Genomic DNA, 22187 nt, shown 5'->3' with positions numbered 1-22187 from the left:
CATCGCAATACTTGGTTCTGCCTACTCGAGTTTCTGCCACAACACTTGTATATTATTCGAAAGCACTCTCCTCTCCTCTTCTTAGCGTAACGTCCTCACTGGGACAAAGCCTGCTTCTCAGCTTAGTGTTCAATGAGCATTTCCACAGTTTTTAACTGAGAGCTTCCTCTGCCAAAGACCATTTTGCATGTGTATATCGTGTGGCAGGCACGTAGATACTCTATGCCCAAGGATGTCAAGGAAATTTCCTTTTACGAAAAGATCCTGGACCGACCGGGAATCGAACCCGTCACCCTCAGCATGGTCATGCTGAATACCCGTGCGTTTACCGCCTCGGCTATATGGGCCCTATTTTCGAAAACAGTTAAGCAGATAAAAATTGTCCACAATTGTTGGTATACGACAACTAGTAATTCATTAACACTGATCCAAACATCCAAACTACTTGCAAACGCATTTTAATCTAATAGCTGCATCTACATAACACAAGAAGCTCAACATGTAGCTTTAACCTTCCGTTAATCGCGCTGTTGTACTTTGTACAACACATGAGTATTATCGACTATTACTTTGAAACCATCTTTTCTATCGACGTCAACCCCAAATGTATTCTACAGGAATCTTATTTGGAGTATTATAAGACCTTTTTTGAAAACAGTATAACTCCTTATAATGCGGAAAATTGAAAATCACAATATGAAGAACGTACTATATTTAAGATAAGATAGACAGTTGAATGTGAATTAGTGCATTTCAAAATCTAAATGATCTAGAAATATGGTGTCTTCGGCAAAGTTACTTGGGATATCAAGGGCCTTCGCGAGGTGATCTGTGAAATTCAGATTTCAACCGATAGGCGGCGCTAGTGAGCATGTAATTTTTCTATCCTACATATAACTCAGGATCCTGAGTACTTAGAAAGATGGTGTCTTCGGCAAAGTAGTTTGGTTGATTAAACACTAACTGATGGAGAGCCATTTGGTTTGAAACTCCACATCTAGGTGGCACTAGTGGGCATTGACATTTTATAACTCATGCATCTCAGGACCCTGATTACTTAGAAAGATGGCGTCTACTGCAAAGTTGTTTAGTAGATCAAACACTAACTGATGAAGACAAGTATGATGTGGAATTCCACATCCAGGTGGCGCAAGTGAGTACTCAAATATTATAACTCATATATCTCGAGATCCTGATTACTTCGAAAGATGATGTCTTCAGCAAAGTTGTTTAGTAGATCGAACACTAACTGATGGAGAGGCGTATGATTTGAAACTCCACATCTAGGTGGCGCTAGTGGGTATTCAAATTTTATAACTCATGTATCTCAGGACCCTGATTACTTAGAAAGATGGTGTCTTCTGAAAAGTTGTTTAGTAGATCAAACACTAACTGATGAAGACAAATATGACGTGCAATTTCACATCCAGGTGGCACTAGTGAGCATTCCCATTTTGTACCTCATATATCTCAAGATCCTGATTACTTAGAAAGATGATGTCTTCGACATTGTTGTTTGGTGGATAAAGGATGGATGTACTTACCCCGTGACATTGACAACCTTAAGATAGAGTATATTGAAATACGACGGTCAGATAATTAATATTTTACTAAGCGCTTTAACTTCATGTAAAATTAATCAATCATGTGCAAATTTAAACAAATTATAATCAACTAGTTGTGTAATTTTCAAATTTTGAAAACATTCGGAAGTATAAAAATTTACAGCTCGTTGATTTTTTTTCTAGATGAATAATAACACGTTCATGCTTTTGCAAATTTACAACTAGCGTCTTATGGTGGCAGAAGCACGAATCAAATGGTCAATCAACTGAAAGCTCTTGATCTACCAACCAACCTTGCCAAAGATATCAACTTCCCAGGTAATCAGACTCGGAGATATATAAGATATAAAACTTGCATACTCATTAGCACCACTTACTGGCGAAATATTGATTTCAACGACCCATCAACCAAATGCACTTAACCTATTTGACAACTTTGCCGAAACCACCATCTCTCTTCTAGTAACCAGGATCCTGAGAACTATTGCATATACATTTTTTTTATGTTCACTAGCGTCATCTAGTGGTGAAATTACGATTCAAACGGACAACTATCTGTAAGTTTTCGATCTCTTAGAAGGTCGGCACGAGAGGTAACTTTTCCTCCATTTGGTCTTTGATCTACCAAACAACTTTGCCGAAGACACCATCTTTCTGAGTAAAGTGGAGCTTCGTGGCCGTTCGGTTAGCGTTACCAAGCGTATAACCGCACCATGCTATCCACTGGTGCATGTAATGTATGTCGTGCCATGGTCTAGTGTTAAGTTCTGTTCAGTCTGTACAGCCTCTGGCTGAAGACGGTGTCCCGTGCCTTTTTAATCGGGATCCTGAGCTACATGAGATTAAAAGTTTACATGCTCACTAGCGCAACCAGGCTTGTAAACATTCGACACTTTTCACTACCTTCGTTTCGTTGCCGCGGTCGGGTGTCAGCTTGCTTTGTTTAATTCGAGCGCGACCGCTACCTCTTACACGAGCGGCAGAACGAAGATCAATAAACAAAAAAGTGAATCAAATCATCGTCGTCTGACACGGTGACATTTGTCTAATTCCAGCTTTTCGCAAGATTTCAGCCAATTTTGATTAAGATTGGAAGATTGGTATAATATTAGTTTATTCGTGTGTGATAAATCGATTACGACACATACATTTATACAAAAGAGCTCTCTTTATGGGAAAGACAGGAATAACAAAAATTGAACCATCTCCAGAAGACGCAATCGTGGTCAAGCGCATTCATTCGACATTTTTGTTCCGGACAGTAGTTTGATCGCTTGTGTTGCGAATGTTGGAGACAAAGGCAGCCGAATATCGACAAAAAGGTGTCAAAGACTGTGATCGCTAACAAGACTGAGCGCAACTGTCACTCATCTATAAGCCCTTGATATACCAAACATCTTTGCCGAAGACACTATCTTTCTAAGCAATAAGGATCCAGAGATACCTAATATGTAATATTTACGTTGTCACTAGCGCCGCCAAGTGATGAAATTTCAAATTAAACTGCGAAGCATCCGTAAGTACTTGACCTACCAAACAACTTTGTCGAAGACACCATCTTTCTAAGTTATCAGGTTCCCGAGATACATAGGATATAAAGTTTATTAGCTCACTAGCGCCGCCTAGTGGTGGAATTTTCAATTAAATGGCCAATAATCTGTAAGCCGTTTACCTACCAAACAACTTTGCTGAAGACATCATCTTTCTAAGACATCAGGATCCTGAGATATAAGATATAACATGATATTGCTCACTATCGCCGCCTAGTGGATGTATTACGAATCAACTTTGTCAGGATCAAGTAGCCCATGAAATTTACAACAACTTTGCCAAAGACAGTCCTCCTCTAAACAATCAGGATCCTTAGATATTTCAGAATGTATGGGTGTTGTACAAAGTACAACGCGCGACTGCTCGCGTTACAAAAATTGGCGCGAGTACTGAAAGGTTAAAGAGAGGTAAATAATAACAAAACTATGCGAAGTAAATTAACGAAATTGATCATGATGCCATATGATTTTTTGCAAAAACTGTAAAGTATGAATGCCACAAGAAAACGTAATGAAAATTGCTCGTGCTTATTATGACTAATGCTATCAGATAGACTTATGAAAAAAGCAGAAAAATCATTAAACGGTGTAGACTGGAATCGATAGATGAACGTAAGTATAACTGACCTCGTATTGAACGCACATGGCAATCGAAGCTTGAAAATCTGGTGTTGCTAAGTACGTATAGAACCAAACTGTAATTCAATTCTGCGTCCTATAGCGACCTTATGGCAAAACTGGAAGCATTTCCTCATTTTTTGGTTTTTATTTTTTTATTAAATAACCAAGCAATGTTTTCAAAATCAGTTTTCGTACACATGTAGAGGATGGATCAAGGTATCTTCTGATTTTTTTTTTCGTAGTGGAAAATGTTTTCCGTTTTTACAGAAACCATTTTTGAACATAATTTCACAAAAAAATGGGTTTTGAAAAAATGGAAAACTTTTTCAACACGAAAAAAATTCAGAAGACACATTGATCTATACTCTACATGTGTATGAAAACCGTTTTTGAAAATATTGCTTCGTTATTTAAAAAAAAATCAAAAACTGGAAAAATTAGGAAAGTCTTCCAGTTTTGCCTTTAATCGTTATGAATTATGAATTATTTGAAGGCCGTTTCATAAGTAGAACTTATGGAAAATCTTAAGCTTATTAGGCTGAGTGTCACAATGCTTATCTTCTCGATGGAACGAATTACCCAAATGTAGGAGAATATGCCTCTCGTGTCGACCTACTGATACCTGTTGCCTACCATAAGCTTTTCATCAAGAAGCACGGTAAAACGACAGACAAACAGACGTAACACTCTTTGAAAGTGCTAGGCGCATGCATTTAACGATGAATTTAAAAATCATTTGTTTCCCGAGATTCTTCCACCAGAAGCGCTAGTGTTCGATCGCTTCGACGTTTGCTAGTGTACACGTTGCTGAACGATGCAAACGAAAGTTACAGGCGGTTTGAGTAGTAGTGTGCGTGTAAGGAAAACGTCAAATCACAATCCATCATGGCCGACAGAGTCTCGCACGGTTCTACCGATAGATCTGCATGTTCGTAAAAAAAAAACATTGGGCAAAATATTCGATAAATTTTCTTGTAAGAGTAACGTCTGTTCGTCTGCAGTCAAACTATGTGTTGCTTTTGACTGAAATTTATATATAGAAATAACGATGGAATTGAATGCTCAAACTATTTATAATGTAAAAAAAACCTCTGTTATAATAAGCTTTCTATGTTGGTTATCAGCAAATATTGCTAACTTTTTATTAGCTGAATGCTTTCTGGATGGCCGAGAACATGAAAGCGTTTTCTGGGGACATTTTGACCTGATATATTGCTGTTTTTAGAGGATTTCTAAATTGTATCAGAATTAGTATTGCATTAATGCAAAACTGATGTTCAACATAAATTGAACTTCTAACGTTCCAAAGAAGCATTCGGGGTTCGCAATAATATATCAGAGGGATGAGATATTATTAAAACGCATCTCAGTCAAAATATGCAATGCAAAATTTACAGACCTAGTAGCAAGCCACTGTTTAGGAACTTGGTTGCTTTCTTGGATCACTCTTTATAAGGTCTGTATTTTTAAAACGGTCCAACTTATGGCCTTCAGTCTTGGGAGGAATAACGTAAAAACGGGTTCTTAAGGTCCCATTAGACATGACAAATATTTGACCAAACAAGCCGAACAGATGAACAACACAACGGGAATCATAGCAACCTTGGATGACAGTCTAATGGCCCCTTTACGTTTTTATCCGACTTTTCGATCATATTTATTTATTGGGTTATCGCTGTCCATGTTGCCTCAGAGCCTCCCAAGATATGTCAGGTGATGCTGAAGTAAATAATGAAAGCCAACTAGACCAGATAGTACTCCAGATTAGATTGCGCAGGAATGAGAACATGAATCGCTCATAGTAGAAGTACTATAGAAGTTATAGTAGTCCATTGAGATAATGTTAGAGTCTTTGGTGAAGAATTTGAAGATTTTGACCAAGTTTATGGTGATTTTAGCAATTCCGACCAGTTGTAACTCAACATCCTCATCCGCATGTGATACGCGTTACTACGCTTGGTCAACGGATGAAAACTTAAAAATCTAGTATTGAATTATTCCTCCCAAGACTGAAGCGTAAGCACCAACAGTCGAATCCTTAAAAAAGTTCTAACAAATGTCCCTGTCTGTAAAAAAAAGGTACTATTTTTAACCACTTTACTAACGCGAATGATAGGATTCAACTAAAATCAGATTTGGGAAGATGATTAGTGCAAGACTTCGCTGTTTTGAAGGAAACTTACCAATCTCCCTTGAAGAATTAAGAGCTTTTTGTTGAAAATACTGTAAGAATTGCTAAACGACTTACTATTTATAGCAAAACGCATGTGGGAATTTCTGTCGGATTTTTAAGGATATTCTGGAAGACATCTTAAAAAACGTGTAAAGATATCTTAACTTCTGATAAGCTGTCATAGAATGTTTTTATTAAATCTCCTCAATGAATATATTTTTTTGAATCTCTGAAATATTTTCAGGCAGAAATCCTGCATACAATTCTTGTAGAACTTTGGGGCACAATTTGCAATAAATTTTGGTTTTTATGGAATTTGCCACACATTCTCCAAAAATTTGCTAGAATTTTGTTTAGGATTTTTTAAATTCCTGGAAACCGCAAAAAATTCTCAAGATAATTAATAATACAGCATAAACCTATGATATTCCGCCAAAAACTCTATAAATTTATCTAGAAAAACATCAAATACTTTTTTCAAGCACTTTTCAAACAAAAGGAATTCTATCGTAAATTCATACTCTATACACCACTTTTCGTGATTGACTCGACTAAAGTCGAGACACTGACTACGATCTTACAGTTGAAGTCAAAATACGTGTCTGTCTGTCTGTAACTCGATTTTTTTTTACTTACAGGTATTCCACGCCCAAGTTTATGATTAAAACTTTTTTTGTTTAGAATTCTTCAGAAAAAATGTTTAAACTCTAAAAAGAACTCCAAATAAATCCAGTGGCGATTCCCTAACCTCAATCTACCTGTTCAACAAGTGTCATTTCTTAAATTTTCGCATCAAATTAGCTTGTAATGAACGAGAAACGGCGAGATTAGCTATTTTGATTAATTTTCAATATGATCATGATCCTGCATTCTTCGAAATTGCAAATTTTTGAGTCGTTGCACAGGTAAAAAGTGAGTTTACAAGACGCCACTGAAGAAATCATTTCAGATTTCATAATAAGTTTATTCAGATTGTTTCTTAAAAAGGTATGATGACCTGTTAACCACTGTTTGGTGTTCACTTAAGGACAAACGTCTTGAAATCCCGCTTCAACAGTGCATCAGAACTTCAGCCGCACAAACCTCAAGAAGCAAGCTTTGAACAACAGTGCATTTCATTATTCTGTACTTGCTCACATGTAATAAGCTTAAAATAAGAGCGCAGGTGCGCTGGTTTTGTTTACGAAGAGATTTGTGCGCTTAAAATCGTGAGTAGGTGCCAAACTCGGCAATTGTGGCGGCCATTATGGGATTTGACATCCTTTGGTATTTTAGCCAATAGTGAACCCTTGTAAGTAGAGCCCAGCCAGGGGGTATCCACTATTTTATAATTTGGACAGATTCTTATATTAAGTGCAATTTAAAGTGTTATCATACGCGTTTTGTATACAATGCTAAGAAAAGAGATGGTAAATCTTTGGTAAAGACATTTAAAAAGCAAATTTCAACTACTAAGGGGTCCACTATTTCGTTTATTTTTTTTTAACAGCTACTTAGTAATTCATGACAGAACTCCCAGAGAAAGTTCCTGAAAAATTGGTCTTGGGGTTTCTGGTGGAATGCCAATACACCTTACTAATAGAGCTCGTTGTGGTATTTTTAGAGTGAATACTTTGATAATTGAAAACTTTATAACGGAGTTTCAAACTAGTTTGTTTACAGCTGCCTGCGAAGATTTTTTGTAATGGCAATTTATGGTAATTCGGAAACCCAATGGAATTTTTTCAGCAGTAAGTTAAGACATTTCTTTTATTACTAAACATTATAATACTTTCTAAAATGACTAAAATAATTTAAAAAAACGTATGAATCTCTGAACAAGTGCCACAGATCTAAAGAACTGTAAAATAAAATCAAACAACTTATAGCAAACCATAACCACGACATCTTTTCCCAGTCTAGAGTTAAGTAGTAGTGATAACCAAATTCTATAATTCAACAAAATCACTAGAAAACGGTTCTAATAATTGATATTTCTCTGACCATCTAAAGAGATCCTGTACTCCATCATATGTTTAGATTCCATAGATAATTCCTTGATCCTGATTTCTGTGAAATACCCGAGTTGAACTGTGGATAATTATAGAAACGGAAAGATAAAAAAAAATTGGAAGGAAGGGCTAAAAGTCTCTTTAATAAAGACAAATCAATCAATCAATCAAGAAATTCGGCAATTAAAGCTGCCTCCATAGGTTAGGGCAAAATGCTTCTAAAATTTTGAAGATTTAAGTGAAATTTTACTTTTATTGGAACTGAAACATAAAATTCAGAAGTAAAATTTTTTGAAGCTGGAACGTTGTTTTCCTACGTTCTTCAAAATTCCCTAATAGTTGAAAGATGAAAATCTGCTAAAAACGTTTGTAAACCACTGCCGCACAAGATACAAAAAGCAAATACACACTGGAGCAATGTGGAGTCGGCCGGGGATGAAACAACATTCAGCAGATTGGGATCTGCATCAGAGAAATAAAAACCTAATCTATACCTACCTACAGTTGCTACTACATATTCGGCAGGATAGTGCAGCAGCAACTGGAAACTGTATAGCTGCAAGAAGGCGGTAGAGAAAAATTCAAAACACTCTGAAAAAGTGTTGTGAACTGCAAAAGACATGACCAGAAATGCATGCTAGAAGATCAAAATCGCATAAGCACATACTGAAATGTATGGATTTGCACACGGATGCCCTGTGTGTGTATGTGTGTTTGGGTCTAGGGCTGTGTTTCTGTTTCTCTCTCATTCTTTTTCCTCTCTTTCTCTCTCTCTCTCTCTCTGTCTATCCCTCTGTCTGTCTCTCGTCCCTATGATTGGGAAATCAAAAAGTGAAGCGAACAAGTTACAATTTAGTTTCGAAGGAAGCATTATTTTTTCCTTCCCTTCTCGTTCCTGTTTTTATCATTCCCTTTCCCTTCGTTCAGTGCCACGAAACCTGAACAACCGAGAAGGGGGAGTTGAACAAAGTTTTCGATCTTTCCCTATACTCATATCGCTGTGTCTAGGCGTAGCGTGTGTACTAGGTTCCGAAGGTTTTCCCTTTTTCTCCCTGTGTGGACGTCGCTCGCCGCAGCCAGTCATTCGCGTTGTATGCGAGAGAATGATGATGGTGATGGCGATGACGGTCATCATGACAGCATGATGATACCATGATAGAAAAGAGTGTAGACATCAGCGGCGAGGGTGGGACGACATAACATCATAAGCGAACGCGAGACGCAAAGCTAAACGCAAGTCAAGACAGATCAATGTGTGTGAGTCAAATGCTGACTTTCTGCCGTGATCCGTCACACTCGCTCGCTGCTTTGGTGTATTTATCTCGAGCGACAAGTGAGAAAATCGCGAATGATTTCCATGAGCTGTTCTAATATTCTCATGGAAGTACCAGTGAGACACTTCATGGCTTTGACGATTTGAAAATAATATCAATGCTTTGATGGAAAAAATCCAATAAAAGGTATTGTATTGTATCAAAACAGTATAGTTTATTGTGGCTACGATACAAAAGACCACAAAATAACAATACATCTTATGGTTATGCACCATACAAAACAAAATTTCGCCAACAAAAAAAGAAAGGCAAAAATAATATTGTTTGATCTTTTTTTGCAATAGGTTAAAGTGTTGTATTACCATACAATAACAATACAATTTATTGTTGTCAACAGAATGTATTGTAGTATTCGTTTTACATGGTGTATTTGTATAGGAGTTTCATGTGTGTGACAAAAATGTTCATAGCAATACAACAGAATGCATGCTGGAAAAACGATTGAATGTATTGTTAACTACAATTAATCCAATTGTTTCGGATAATATAGCAAAATAAAATCTTATAATTTTCCAGCGTTGTATTTATTATAAATTCCACTTATAAGACATATTATGCACCTCATTCTAATTCCATCCGTAGACCCTTCCCACCTATTACGCCAGTAGTGCTGTTAAGTCCGAATCGGAAGAATCGTCTTGGTCGTCGCACGGCTGAATCCTACAGTATTTAGCACCGCCGCGGCGAACAACAACAATGATTGTGTACGAAGTACCCGTAGGAGCAAGTGAGTTTGGTGACTAGCGAACGAGAGCAAAAGTGGCACGACCACAACCAAAACAGTGAGTTTGTGACTAGTGTCGACTACCTACCTACTAGCAACAAAAGCAGTACCAGCTAACATCTAGACGGGTTTGCGAATGGTTTTCTAGTCGGTTTGGTAGGGAGTGACGATAGAATTGATTGTCTTCTGTGGGTTTCGATTTTAGAGGTTCAAACGTAAGGCGACAAGATTCTGAAAATACCTAGTTAACCCTCAAGAGCCCATGACAAACTTTTTATTTTTAATCGGCTGATACTCAGGAACTATAAAATATAAAAATAAGTGGTTTTCACTATGATCGATGGGAAGAGTTGTACTTCTTGCAAGGGTAGTTGTCAAACCGCAAGTCCATGCTTGAACCTGATTTTGCACCGGAAATAGGTGTTCCCTGCTGCAATGTTGTGGCGATATGTTCTACAACTGCCTATTGGCTACTTTTTCAATAAATAGCTGTTTATTCTCGGTAAATCTATGAAATTGGAATCCAAATCTGGCCTTTAAATTCTTACCGAAACGTGTTTGTACAAAGTGGAGTCAATTTTGTAAATTGGGACAGAAACCGATAAACGCCTAAAAGTATGCAATGGTCTTGTAATTATTCGTTGGCTTAAAGTATGACCCGTGTTTGGATTCTAGATGGATTAATCACATGAGTGATACTTTTCAATGAAGGGCTCTGGTATACCGAACACATTCTTCATAGAAACTAAACTTCTAAAATAATCTTTTCAGGTTCAAACTGATTATCGATCTTAGGGAGCAGTGTACCCCGAGTCCTACCGGAAGTACACATCTGGGACCAAGCTTCACATGCAACTCATGCTAGAAAACAACCTCAGTATTGTGCTCTTGCGTTGGCCTACCATTTCAAGTTGTTAAAGAGTTCGGAATTTTTTTAAAATGCCAGATTCATAGACGAATTGTTGAAACATTGAACCAGGGAACACTTATTTCCGGTGCAAAAACAGGTTCAAGCATGGACTTCCGGTTTGACAATTACCCTACAACAAGTACAACTCTTCCCATCGATCATAGTGAAAACCGCTTATTTTTATCTTTCATAGTTCCTGAGTATCAGCCGGTTAAAAATAAAAAGGTTGTCCTGGGGCTTTGAGGGTTAAATAAGATCCTCAAGCCATATCTTGATATCCACAAAACATGTTTCAACCTTAAAGTGTGATATTCTTTAGAGCGAAAAACCGGCATGGACTTTTTTCAATGGTATGATAAACTACTTGCTGTAAATTTAAATACAAAACTTGTATGGTACTCATAAGGAATTTGTTACTCATTGTCACATCTAACGACGGTACACGAACTCTATCCGTTTCTTATCGTCAAAACATGATTACACTTTATACGAAAACAAAAACAGTCGCTCGCAGAGTTTCTGTAGAACTTATCAGTACTATCCAAGCTCTTCTGGGACATTCGCTTCACATTATTTCAACAAACCCATCAACAGTTCGCTTAAGAAATTCAGAAATCCAATCAGTAATTCCGCCAGAAAGCTCAACAAAAGCTGCACCACCGTCCACCAATCAGAAATTCGACTTCTAACTACAGCAGAAAGACATTTGAGGGGGTTAGAACCAGTGACTAAAGCCCGCTTTCGAGAAAATGAAGTTTAATGTTTTTTCACTATTTTTTTCATCCCATACAAAATGTATGGAGTTTCAAAATCCGCCCAATTTTCTACGATTTATTGTAATTTATCTAATCATCGTAAAAATAATCTTAAAAAAGTTCCTTGATATCGGAAGAATTATTTGATATGCTCAGCTCAAATTCGACAAATTGGCCACTTACATTCTTTTGCATCTTGGCCCCTCATTTCTCTGGACTCTGGAGCCTAGATTTTACGGAATAGAAACAAGGCAGAATTTGAACTGCCATTTTTGCGATGATTAAAAAAAATATTGAAAGAAATACCTCCGAGAACATGGTTTCTTAAATGAATTAAGAAAAAAATCTTGAAATTTTGCCGTAAATTTTTACTCATAGTTTCTGGTAAAAATGTATATAGGACAGACATTCAGACGGAACACTTAGAACAAATTAAAGCGAAATACATCGTCACGAAAACGTCACCACCCAATAAAAACATGCTGTGTTTGACTGAGCCACCACTAGACGGCGGTAGTGAGTAAACGCTAAACAGGAGCTAAAATAATGCGAGTGCCACCAATGCAATGGTAAATCGACCAATTACCGTATATTTGAAGCAACAGCTTAAAAAGTGGTCTAAGGAGAATAAATAGGGTGTGACGTCTGTTGCTCTGTGAAGAAAGTTTGCATGTTATTTCAATGGATCCGAACCCGATAAAAAACGTCATGGTGGCAACTCAAAGCAACAATTCAAATTCCCGAGTCTTCCACGGTTTTCCCGGTAACTTTTTGCCGTTTTTCCCCGATTAGATTGTTCTCTAATTTTATGTGAAAATGAAATGTAATTATTCTAGCATTTTTGAAAACTAAGTTCGAACATAACGATCTACTAATCCAAAACATTAGATTAGAACTGATTTGATAACTAGTTCTGTAAATGTTGTTTTGTTCGTCTCGTATCCTAAATTGAACAAATTGGCGAGTTTCATGAGTTAAGCTACGAAACCTTCAAAATAGGTTTGCACTATTATGCCGATATTCGAGGAGGGTCAGAGTTCCTAGACTAAGCACTATAGAATCTCTGAAATATTTCTCAAAAAGTTATTGGTGACTTAGTGTAATTCTAACTTCATTTGTGTAAAAGTAGAATATTTCTAGATTTCATTCCAAAAATTCTTCCAGAGTTTTTACACCTAATTTTACCAAAAATGAGGTGTTATCAAAAATTGAATTCAGAATTCCGCATAAAATTGTAGGGTTTGGGAAAAATACTCTACGAAAAAGTTCGATAGCAATACTATCGAAGTTCTACAGAAATTTGATAAGGTAAACATATATTTGCTATGACTTTGTCAAAAACTTACTTATAAAATACATGACAATTTGCTCAAGCAAGATTTTCAGAACTTTGACAACAATTACTCTACTGAGTTTCAAATTAAAACTAAAATTATTTTGGTCCTCTTTCTACAGATTTGTTTTTTAAACTGACTGCAAAAACATGTCTCAGCATTCTGCTGGGTCTTCTGTCAGACGTTTCTCCAGGACTTCAGTTCAGAATTTATCTATAAATATTTGAAAATTTGCAATTTGCAAATTAACTGCATTTAGAAACTGGACTTGAAAGAAGTGACACACAAGATTTTTTTAACCAGGAATAGCATATTATATGTAGTTAATACCACAAAAATTTCATCAAAATCGGTTGTGTATTGGCGCAGATATTGTCGATAAAATAGAATGTGATTTTGGAAACTTTGAGCATCCTTTTTAAAAATTGTTTAGGCTATAACTTTGTTGTTAGTTCATCAAAACGTATGAAAGTTTGACTGTAAGTTTTCCAAGTAACCCGAGCAGGAGAAAATAGCTGAAGAATACCTAACTCAGGTATGGAAAACCGAATACCTACAACCTGAATGAGGTATTAAGTAGCCCTGCATAAGAGGTAAAATACCTAAAATAATAACTGGTGTGTATTCTGTGCATAACGCGTGAATAATGACTTAATGGCAATACCTAAATAATAATCGGCGATTTTTTCATATAATTAGCTATTTTTCCATAATTAAATTATTCAGCAGTCCTCAACACCAAAGCAATACCTCGCAGACGATATCTCCCCCAACACTTAAACGATTTTGATGAAATATTTATGGTAGCTACACATAATGTACTATTATTTCTTTTAGGAAATCAGCCATTTTTGAGCACGCAATTGGAAGTTATACAATCTTCATTATACACATTTAATTGAAAATCTTATCAACAAGTTTTCAGTCAAAAAATCCTTCAAGGATTTCCACAACGATATCTTCAAGTAGTTTTTCGGAGATTCTATATAGAACCCTTAAATGTTCATGGAAATCATTCAGCAATTCCTTCAGAAAGTTCAAAATCACAAAACATAATTCTCAGAGTTCCAACGTGTTTAAAAAAAAATTCGATGAAGTTTGCAAAGTTTGCAAGAAAGTTTCCAATGCTGCGGTTACAAACTGATTCTTCTGATCATTTTTTTAGATATAAGTTGAACCAGACATTCTATCAAGTTTCTAAGAAATCCACATACAATACTTATAGATATTTTGCCTCCAGTTTCTCCAGAAATTCCGATAAAAAGTCCTTCTTCTGTAATTTCTCTGAGAAGTGCATCACGATTTCCTCCATTGATGCTGCCTGATATTCCAACGTTGCCTTAAAATTTATAGAGTTTTTCTCTAGTCAATCGTCCAAAACTTCTCCAGAGAAGAAGCCACGTTTTCACGGAAATTCATCGGAATTATACATTTTAAAGAAACGAAAAACAAACAACATATTAACTTGCCATAGTATGAAATGTTCGCCGAATTCAACAAAACTTGTTGTGCCACCGAACCCAAAAGTAGCATTGAACCCAAATGCGAATAACAAGAATAAAGTCAAACGTTGAATAACTCTGCTTCCATGTTACATAGTCAGTGAAATATGTCTTGCTCGAGGCAATGGAAAACTAGTTCCAGGGCACTAGAAACCAGACATAAAGTCCAATCCCAATCCCACCCGTCATTAACCTGAAAAATATAATCATTCAGAAACATATAGGTTTTGCTTATCTGTGATAGGGGGAGCCTCTTTTACTAGAGTTGATACCGATTCGATGATGATCCACCACGTCGTACGCGCGCCGCATAATCCGTTCCATCGTACGATGAACGACACTCTCCTAACACTAGTAGTACACTACTGGCTGGCAACCTTGTTCTTCTCGATTCCTGATGTGCGGTATTCGCGCGCACATCACAGTCCATTCACTGGAAATTCTTCGACCCGCCACCATCCCACCGTCATTATATTCAAAGAGTGCCTTATTCACCAATCCCTATAGTAGTAGCATTGTGGTCAGTTTTCCGATCAATTTCTGCAGTAGGAGCATGCCACCTCCCGTCACCGGAGTCCCTTCATCGATGGACGATCGCAGCACTGTTCTCCCCACATATATTCGCATCCGTTTCGCAGGGTTGTTGGCGGAGTGCGCCTTCATCATAATATTTATAGAAGGTTTTGACATAAAGGCTTTTTCTTCGTGGCTTCGTTCGCGTGTGTTGTGTTTCGCTTGGGATTTTTTTGTTTTTTTTTTCTCGCAAAAGCACTGACACCACCGCACGCACCACAAAGGTACTAAACTGTAGCGTAGCACCACCACCACCAGTCACAGTTTGTGTACGCGCATGTGGGACATCACTGTACGACGGTCGAATACATTCACTAGGGCGCGGAGAACAACCGTTAGGGTGTAGCGAAGGGCGATATCAGAAATGTTAGATGATAGTTGTTTTCAAAAATTGTATGATTGATTAACTCTATTTTATGTTTGATATCAGAAATTCTTCTTGCAAGTAACTGGATGTCGACTCAACATTTAAAATTTATTTTGTCATACAGTTTTATTTCTTATTTCCGTCATACTAAGCACTGATTAATAATGATCGAATTTATTGTTGCACCTTGCCTAATGCCTTAGGGCCAGTTCCGATTTTAGAATAGTAAGATTTAAGAATTGTTTCTCGAATTATTTTTCCACCTAGTCCACATCTTCCACGTGACACTATGGTACAAAGCATTGTCAAAAAATATGATTTGACCGTAGTTGTGTATTCGAAAAGTCGGTCAAATTCTTCGCAATCCAAATAAAATCATGTGTTCAAAGTACTATTGTTCACACTTTACCGACGGGAAGAAAATGATTTATTGTTTTAATTTAAAAGTTTTTGCTGGCAACAGTGAAATCCAACTTCGAAATGCCACAGAGGCCTTGTGGGGTGTGAATTGAAGGTCAGTTCAATAAGTGAACCTGGTGAAGTGAAAATTGAACGATGATGAACGATTGGGGTCTCCAGTTAGCCTAGTGATTAAGGCTATGGATCCCCAAGCAACACGACTTGTTTCAAAGCCAGTACCAGCAACATCAGTGCAATTTATTCATTGTTCAAATTAAGGACAACAGAACACAATTGCTTCTTCCTTGAAACGCAAAAAGCGCAAATTTTAAATCGTTGTGCAACTTGAGCTAGGGGGAATGATAAAAAAATGAAAAAAATATATTCAGACTGGAACCATGGATACCAGGAGTATTAACCACTCACCTTACACACTACACCAGAAGCTCTGTTAAAGATTTGCTGCTCAATGCACCATAAAAGCTACTGAAGTTACGCGTTACTTCATTGTACCGTCTTTGCCACAAGTTAGAAAGCTGTCAAATGAAAAGACGCACAAGTTTTCCGCAACACATTTGGAACCTAATCTGAACAAACAAACCAGAGTAAGATGTTTCATGTGTGTTACAAAGCACATTTAATGTAAGCTGACTGTATTGCCACTTGTGAGGAATATGTAAGCTCCGTCTCCATAAATCGATGTTAAATACGATGTTATTTGTAATTCCTATGAAACAAAACTGCAACTTAACGATATTCGGAGTTTAAATGCAACTCAACTGACAAGATGGAAGTTGCGTGCGCTTTTATTGCAACTCTTTTAGACCAAAGCATAGAAAACCACATTTTGGATGATGTTGCAGGTGCTGCTTGGGTCGCCAATTCGGAGCCGGCGGGTTCGATTCCCGTTCCGGTCGGGAAAATTTTCTCGACTCCCTGGGCATAGTGTATCATTGTACTTGCCTCACAATATACAAATGCATGCAATGGCAGGCAAAGGAAGCCCTGCAATTAATAACTGTGGAAATGCTAAAAGAACACTATGTTGAAGCGAGGTAGGCCAAGTCCCAGTGAGGACGTAGACCCATAAAGAAGAAGAAGAAGAACGATTCGGCTAACTGCTGCTATGGCGCGATTGCCTTCGTCATAAGCAAAACGAGAAAATGGTGAAGTCTCAATTGGAGTGAAATTGAAACGTGACATTTGCGTAAATATTCGATTTCCAGTACAATAGAGGCTAGTTTTTGATAGTCTACATCTTTTTGCTTCCATCGAAGGAGTCATTTGCAAAGGTAAGTTGAAATATCTTAAATTATTGGCCATTTCCCATCTGATATGACGAAAATTATTATTATGATTATTATCTTTATTTGCGAGATCTTCAGCCCTGGGCTGGCTCATCACGGATGACGGGAATCAGCACATATGACGAAGTAAATTTTTACCCTTCTTTCCAGTCCATTTGACGAAAAACTTAACTTTAATCCGTGTTTCTCAGCAAAACTGAATGAACAGGTCCCATTGTCTCCTCTCAAAAATGTTACGGTCGACAGTGTTATCTCATTTGTTCGAGAGAACTTATGCAATTGTTAGCAGCTTTGCCTTCATGGGATGTTTTTCACGAAATTTTTTTCCGGAGTTTTTTTTTATTTCTACAGGAGTTTATCTAGGGGTTTTCCCTGATTGGCTCCCAGAGTTCCTTGCGAAACTGATTGAGTATTCCAGGGATTTATATCAGAGCTCCTCCTAGGGTTTTTGCAGAAGCTTTTAACAGGGCTTCTGCAGAAGTAGTTTTCAAAATTTCTTCCAGAGGTTCTCGGGGGTTTCAGCCGAAGACGCTAACAAAATTCTCCCAAAGTTAATTTGGGGATTTCTCTTAGTGGTTTTCTGGAATAACCTTCTAACAGTATCTCCTGGGGTTTTCACGAGATTTCTGCAGAATTTTCGCCAGAGAATTTTCTGAGGTTTTTTAGAAGTTTTCGCCGGATTTCTCCTGTGATTCATTCTACCCAAGATAAAGTTTATCTGGGATGTCCTATTTTTTCTCGATTTTTTTTCCCAAGTCCTCTCGTTATTTCTCCAATAGTTTTTTTCTCGGAATTACTCACGATATTCCTCCAGGATTTCTTCCAATATTCCAGGAATTTCTAACAGGAAACCTCATAGGCTATCTCAAGAGGTAATTCGTAAAAAACTACTCCGACCAGAACTCTCGGAATATCTATTAGGAAAATCCAAAAAGGAACACTCGATCACAGCAAGAAACCTCGGAAACAACTATTTACACGAAAAAGCCTGGAAAACTCACTGTAAGGACTTCAATTTTAGAAATCTTGTTAGGAAGCCCAGGACAAGGTCTGTATAACTCTGACAGACATCTCGGGAAGCACCCAAAGAAATCCTGAGAGATAATTCTAGGAGATTCATTAAGGAAGAACCTCGGGAGACACTCTAAAAGAAATCCTGCTACAACATTTGAGAATCCCGGGAGAATCTTCTGCACAAATTTCGGGACGAACCTTGGGCAAAAGCCCATGATAACTACTGGGTGAAAATTCAGGAAAAACTTTGGCAGAAATCTCACGAAGAAGTTTTTGTAAGAAAAAAGATATGCAAAAATATGGAAGATTTTTTTAGAAATCCTGGAAAGCATCTCAAGAGGTATCTCCAAAGAAGTTCCAGAAAGAATTCCTGACAGAATTTCTAAACAAATGCTTGCGCATGTATGTCTGGATTAATTTCACCTTCCACATTCATCCGCGTCCATTTAGAACTTACAGCTTCTTATCGGAATCGTAGGCTTGCCAGATATGTCTGATTAAGGAGCCCTTCTTTTGTTCTTCTAGTACATTTATTCAGATTCATCTGCTTTGTGAAGTGGACCTTGTGTGATGGTTAAAGCACGTGAATATCACGCCGAGGACCTGGGTTCGAATCCCACTCCCAACAAAACTCGCAAAAATGTGAGTTCTTCCTTCGGAAGGGAAGTAAAGCGTGGGTCCCGAGATGAACTAGCCTAGGGCTAAAAATCTCGTTATTACAGATAAAAAAATATTATATTCGGAATCAATCGCAATTCTAACTGATAGCTGAGATGTCCAATCAAAGAACCTAACTCTCGTCAATTTTTTTGTCACTCCTACTTTACTACGTTTTATCGGTGTGGTTTATACAAACTAACACTGAAAGAAAACTCCATCCTAGAATCGACTGAGAAGTGATACGATCGCGTCCCAGTTCGACACTCTGTCGAAACCATATTTGATTCACCATCCGAAAATTGTATGATAGCTTCATGAAGTATGATTTGTATCGCCAAACATTTCTGATATCGCAATTCTGCACCACCCTACTGACCAATCGCCAGAACGCCCAACGCACGCACACATTGAAGTATCTCCGAGCTTGAGCTGCCCGTCCTCACCGCGCGAACAATAATAATACGGACGACCGAATGGATTCGGGACCGACAAACGACGGCGACGTCAACACAACGAAGCTTTTAAAACACCACCTTCCGCTGCCACAACCCCCGCAGTCACCTTTTGATCGCGCGCGCCACTAACACCAACGCAGCCGAAGCGGAGCGCTCGCGAACGAGAAAATCATTGAAATATGGATGACAAAAAATCTCCAACTTCCAGGCCTAGGGAAACGACACGCACTCGCCACAGTTTACCACTTACACACCGGCCGTCATACTTCACTTTTACCACCCCGGGAAGCGCCAGGCACTTCCGCCTTGGCTCCAACACTTACCAGGCTGCTTGTTTGCGATTTTGTTGAAACAATTTTGAAACACTTCGTAGAGATGGTAATGTTCATCATCACTAGTAGCCATCTTGATATCTCTCTGCTAACTCCCCGTTCGTTACTTGTGTGATGATTATGGCGATGATGATGATGATGTTCTTCTCCGATCACACTCTTCTCTGGGGACACGACGAGTATAAACACCGTCACACACACACTAGTACATAATCTTGGCAGCAGAGCTGGTCGACTCACCCGCTTCAGCTAAATCTATCCACAAACAGAGTAGTCACGGTGTGTCTTTGTGGAATAACTGTAGAGCCGATAAATAAGTAAGTCTTAAATTTTGTCCTAAGAAAGCAGACTTTTATTTAGTCTTGGTTGCGAAAAAATCTATCAGGAGCCTAGACTAATCGTTTTTTCGTTACTTGTACATATTATCTACATTTCCACAAGAAGACGTGCGAAATGGAAAGACTAAATGAAAATCCTTTTAAAACTACGATCGTGCTTTCATTCGAAAGAACAGAATTTCGATAAATTTCTTAAAATTGAAAGAAACTCTTTTAGAACTAGACCTAGTGAACACTGCATTCATTTGTTCACTAATGCCGTTTTTCTTTATTATCCAGTTCCAACCTGGGTTGGAACTGGATCAGATCACAGTTTCAACCCCAACCCGACTTCGGTTTCGCTTGTACTAAAGTTTGTTTGACGTTGTTTGTTTACACATTTTCCGCCAATCCAGTTCCAACCCAGGTTAAAAAAGAAAAACGGCATAAGAAATTGTAACAAGTGTTTTTAATGTAAAAAACTACAAACCTCTTTAAAGATAACCTGAAAGCATAGCTTATGATTCTAAAAATAATTATTAGTATCCACGTTCTTTAGAAATGTTAATTGAATAAAAGCATAATACAAATTACAAAGGTTTTTTTTCAAATGATCTATCCTGAGCGAAATCTGCAGTCCGGAACTACGAACACGATCGATCGTATTTTGCACGGATGGTTCTAAATTAAACAGTCGATTACGACTGTTGAATGTGTTATCTCGGTTATCTTGCGTTTAACATAGGGTTTTCATGAAAAAAATTAAAAAAATGCTCTAGACCGCCCGATAGATTTGTTTTCATCGATGCATTAAACTAAAGGACTTGTCCACAGTTTCTTAGTGCAAAATAAAAGACTTATTATTTGATTATAAAATTGTTCTGCAAAACACACCTTGTAGCAGATTATACGCACGCAAATACAATCGTTTTGCCTACCCCCACACGGCACAGCAGCGCGCACAAGGGATTGTTTTGGCTTTGTGGGTGTGCGTAAATCGCGCTGATTCTTTCACTGCTGCTGCTACTGCTTCTCAATGGAACAACGAACACTCAAACACACGCGCACAATGAATGAGAGGAGAGTCTGGTGGTGTACAACACACCATTCAACACAACGGAACCCGAAGGCCCTCTACACTACTGTACGGTACTACCGAAGAAGAAAGGAAAAAGGGCAACAATGATGATTATCCACGAGCAGCAGCACGACGACGACACGGGAGCTAACGTGGGAACACATCAGCACGGTGCGCGAGCGAAGCGATAACTGAACTCCGGGTGTTCTCTCCGGGCAGCGAGAACCGATCGACACCACGACGAGAAGGTGCACCCAGCAGAGCTCTCTGTCTCAGCTTTCGGAGATTGTACTCTCTCGCTCTCGCGAATAGCGCTTGGCTTGAGGGCGGAATTTGGAGCTTATAATTTTCTTGCGCAAATGGTAAGGTGGCATTACACGTCTGGTGTGCTGGGGTGGCATGAAAATAATATTATTTGTGGAATTTAAAACTTTGTGACAAAGACAACCTTCTTCTACAGCGAGCAAGAATAGCATGTTCAAAAATCTATCTTATACCTTCAACCAATGACTACTCATTACCTACTGGAGTACTGCAATTGCTTCCAACACTTTTCACCGACGATGAAAAAAAAAACAAAACTTGGCATACGGTCACCAAAGCTCACTTCTGTTCACCAGCCGACTCAACTTACACATCTCGTTTTTTTTTCAGCACGATCAATCCACGTTGTTTTCGACAATATTATCTAATCTCATTGCATTACGAACGTCTCGCTTTGTTCTCGAGGTTGGCGGTGCCGTCATCCATTTTTGCCAGAGGTGCTGGCAGCTAACTTGGAGCTAGTGGTTGCATCTGAAAAAATATATAACTTTGATAAAAGTATCTACCCAACATATTATAATTATTGAATAACTTCTGGTCAAACATTACCTATGTTGATGAATCAGATTGTAACCATTCGTTGAATTTGTTCGAGAGAATCTGAAAACTCGGTGGCAATTGCTCCAATCTTGCAAACGGTTGATTTTCAAGTTTGCCAAAACCCTTAAACGTATGATGTCCATTATTCAACCTGTAAAAAAGGGAAGAGGTGCGAAAACAGTATTAATGAACAAAATTTTAAAAGGTTGATGTGAATTTATTCAAAGCGATGGAACAATAATTTAAAAGGAAATAAAAGAAGTGAAAACGAGAACATCGAACTATTGCATGCGTTTTGAATGTATATTATCTTTTCAAAATTTCATTGAAAGAGCGTACTAGTCGATGTACAATTATTGCCA

The 22187-nt window shown here is 38.0% G+C and overlaps 1 protein-coding gene across 10 annotated transcripts in view; it reads right to left on the bottom strand.

Annotated features, from left to right (window-relative positions):
- LOC109416248 (protein daughterless) overlaps positions 1 to 21947 on the bottom strand; it is a 198618-nt gene extending 176671 nt beyond the window's left edge. For 2 of the 10 annotated variants that reach the window (XM_062849875.1, XM_062849881.1), the window contains exons 1-2: positions 20778 to 21384; positions 19558 to 19864 (exon numbers count right to left, since the gene is read on the bottom strand). In XM_062849875.1, the coding sequence (XP_062705859.1) occupies positions 19558 to 19639 (82 nt within the window). In that variant the 5' untranslated portion in view covers positions 19640 to 19864; positions 20778 to 21384. Of the gene's footprint in view, positions 1 to 19557; positions 19884 to 20777; positions 21388 to 21595; positions 21757 to 21834 lie in introns of those variants that run through there. The other 8 variants (XM_062849882.1, XM_029871533.2, XM_062849880.1 and 5 more) reach the window with 8 other exon arrangements.
- Positions 21948 to 22187: the final 240 nt, after the last annotated feature.

This window comes from Aedes albopictus, chromosome 2 (assembly GCF_035046485.1).
Source record: "Aedes albopictus strain Foshan chromosome 2, AalbF5, whole genome shotgun sequence".
In the NCBI taxonomy this organism is placed as follows: domain Eukaryota; kingdom Metazoa; phylum Arthropoda; class Insecta; order Diptera; family Culicidae; genus Aedes; species Aedes albopictus.
Note: the sequence above shows the minus strand (reverse complement) of the source record. Positions and strands in the feature narration are given on the sequence as shown.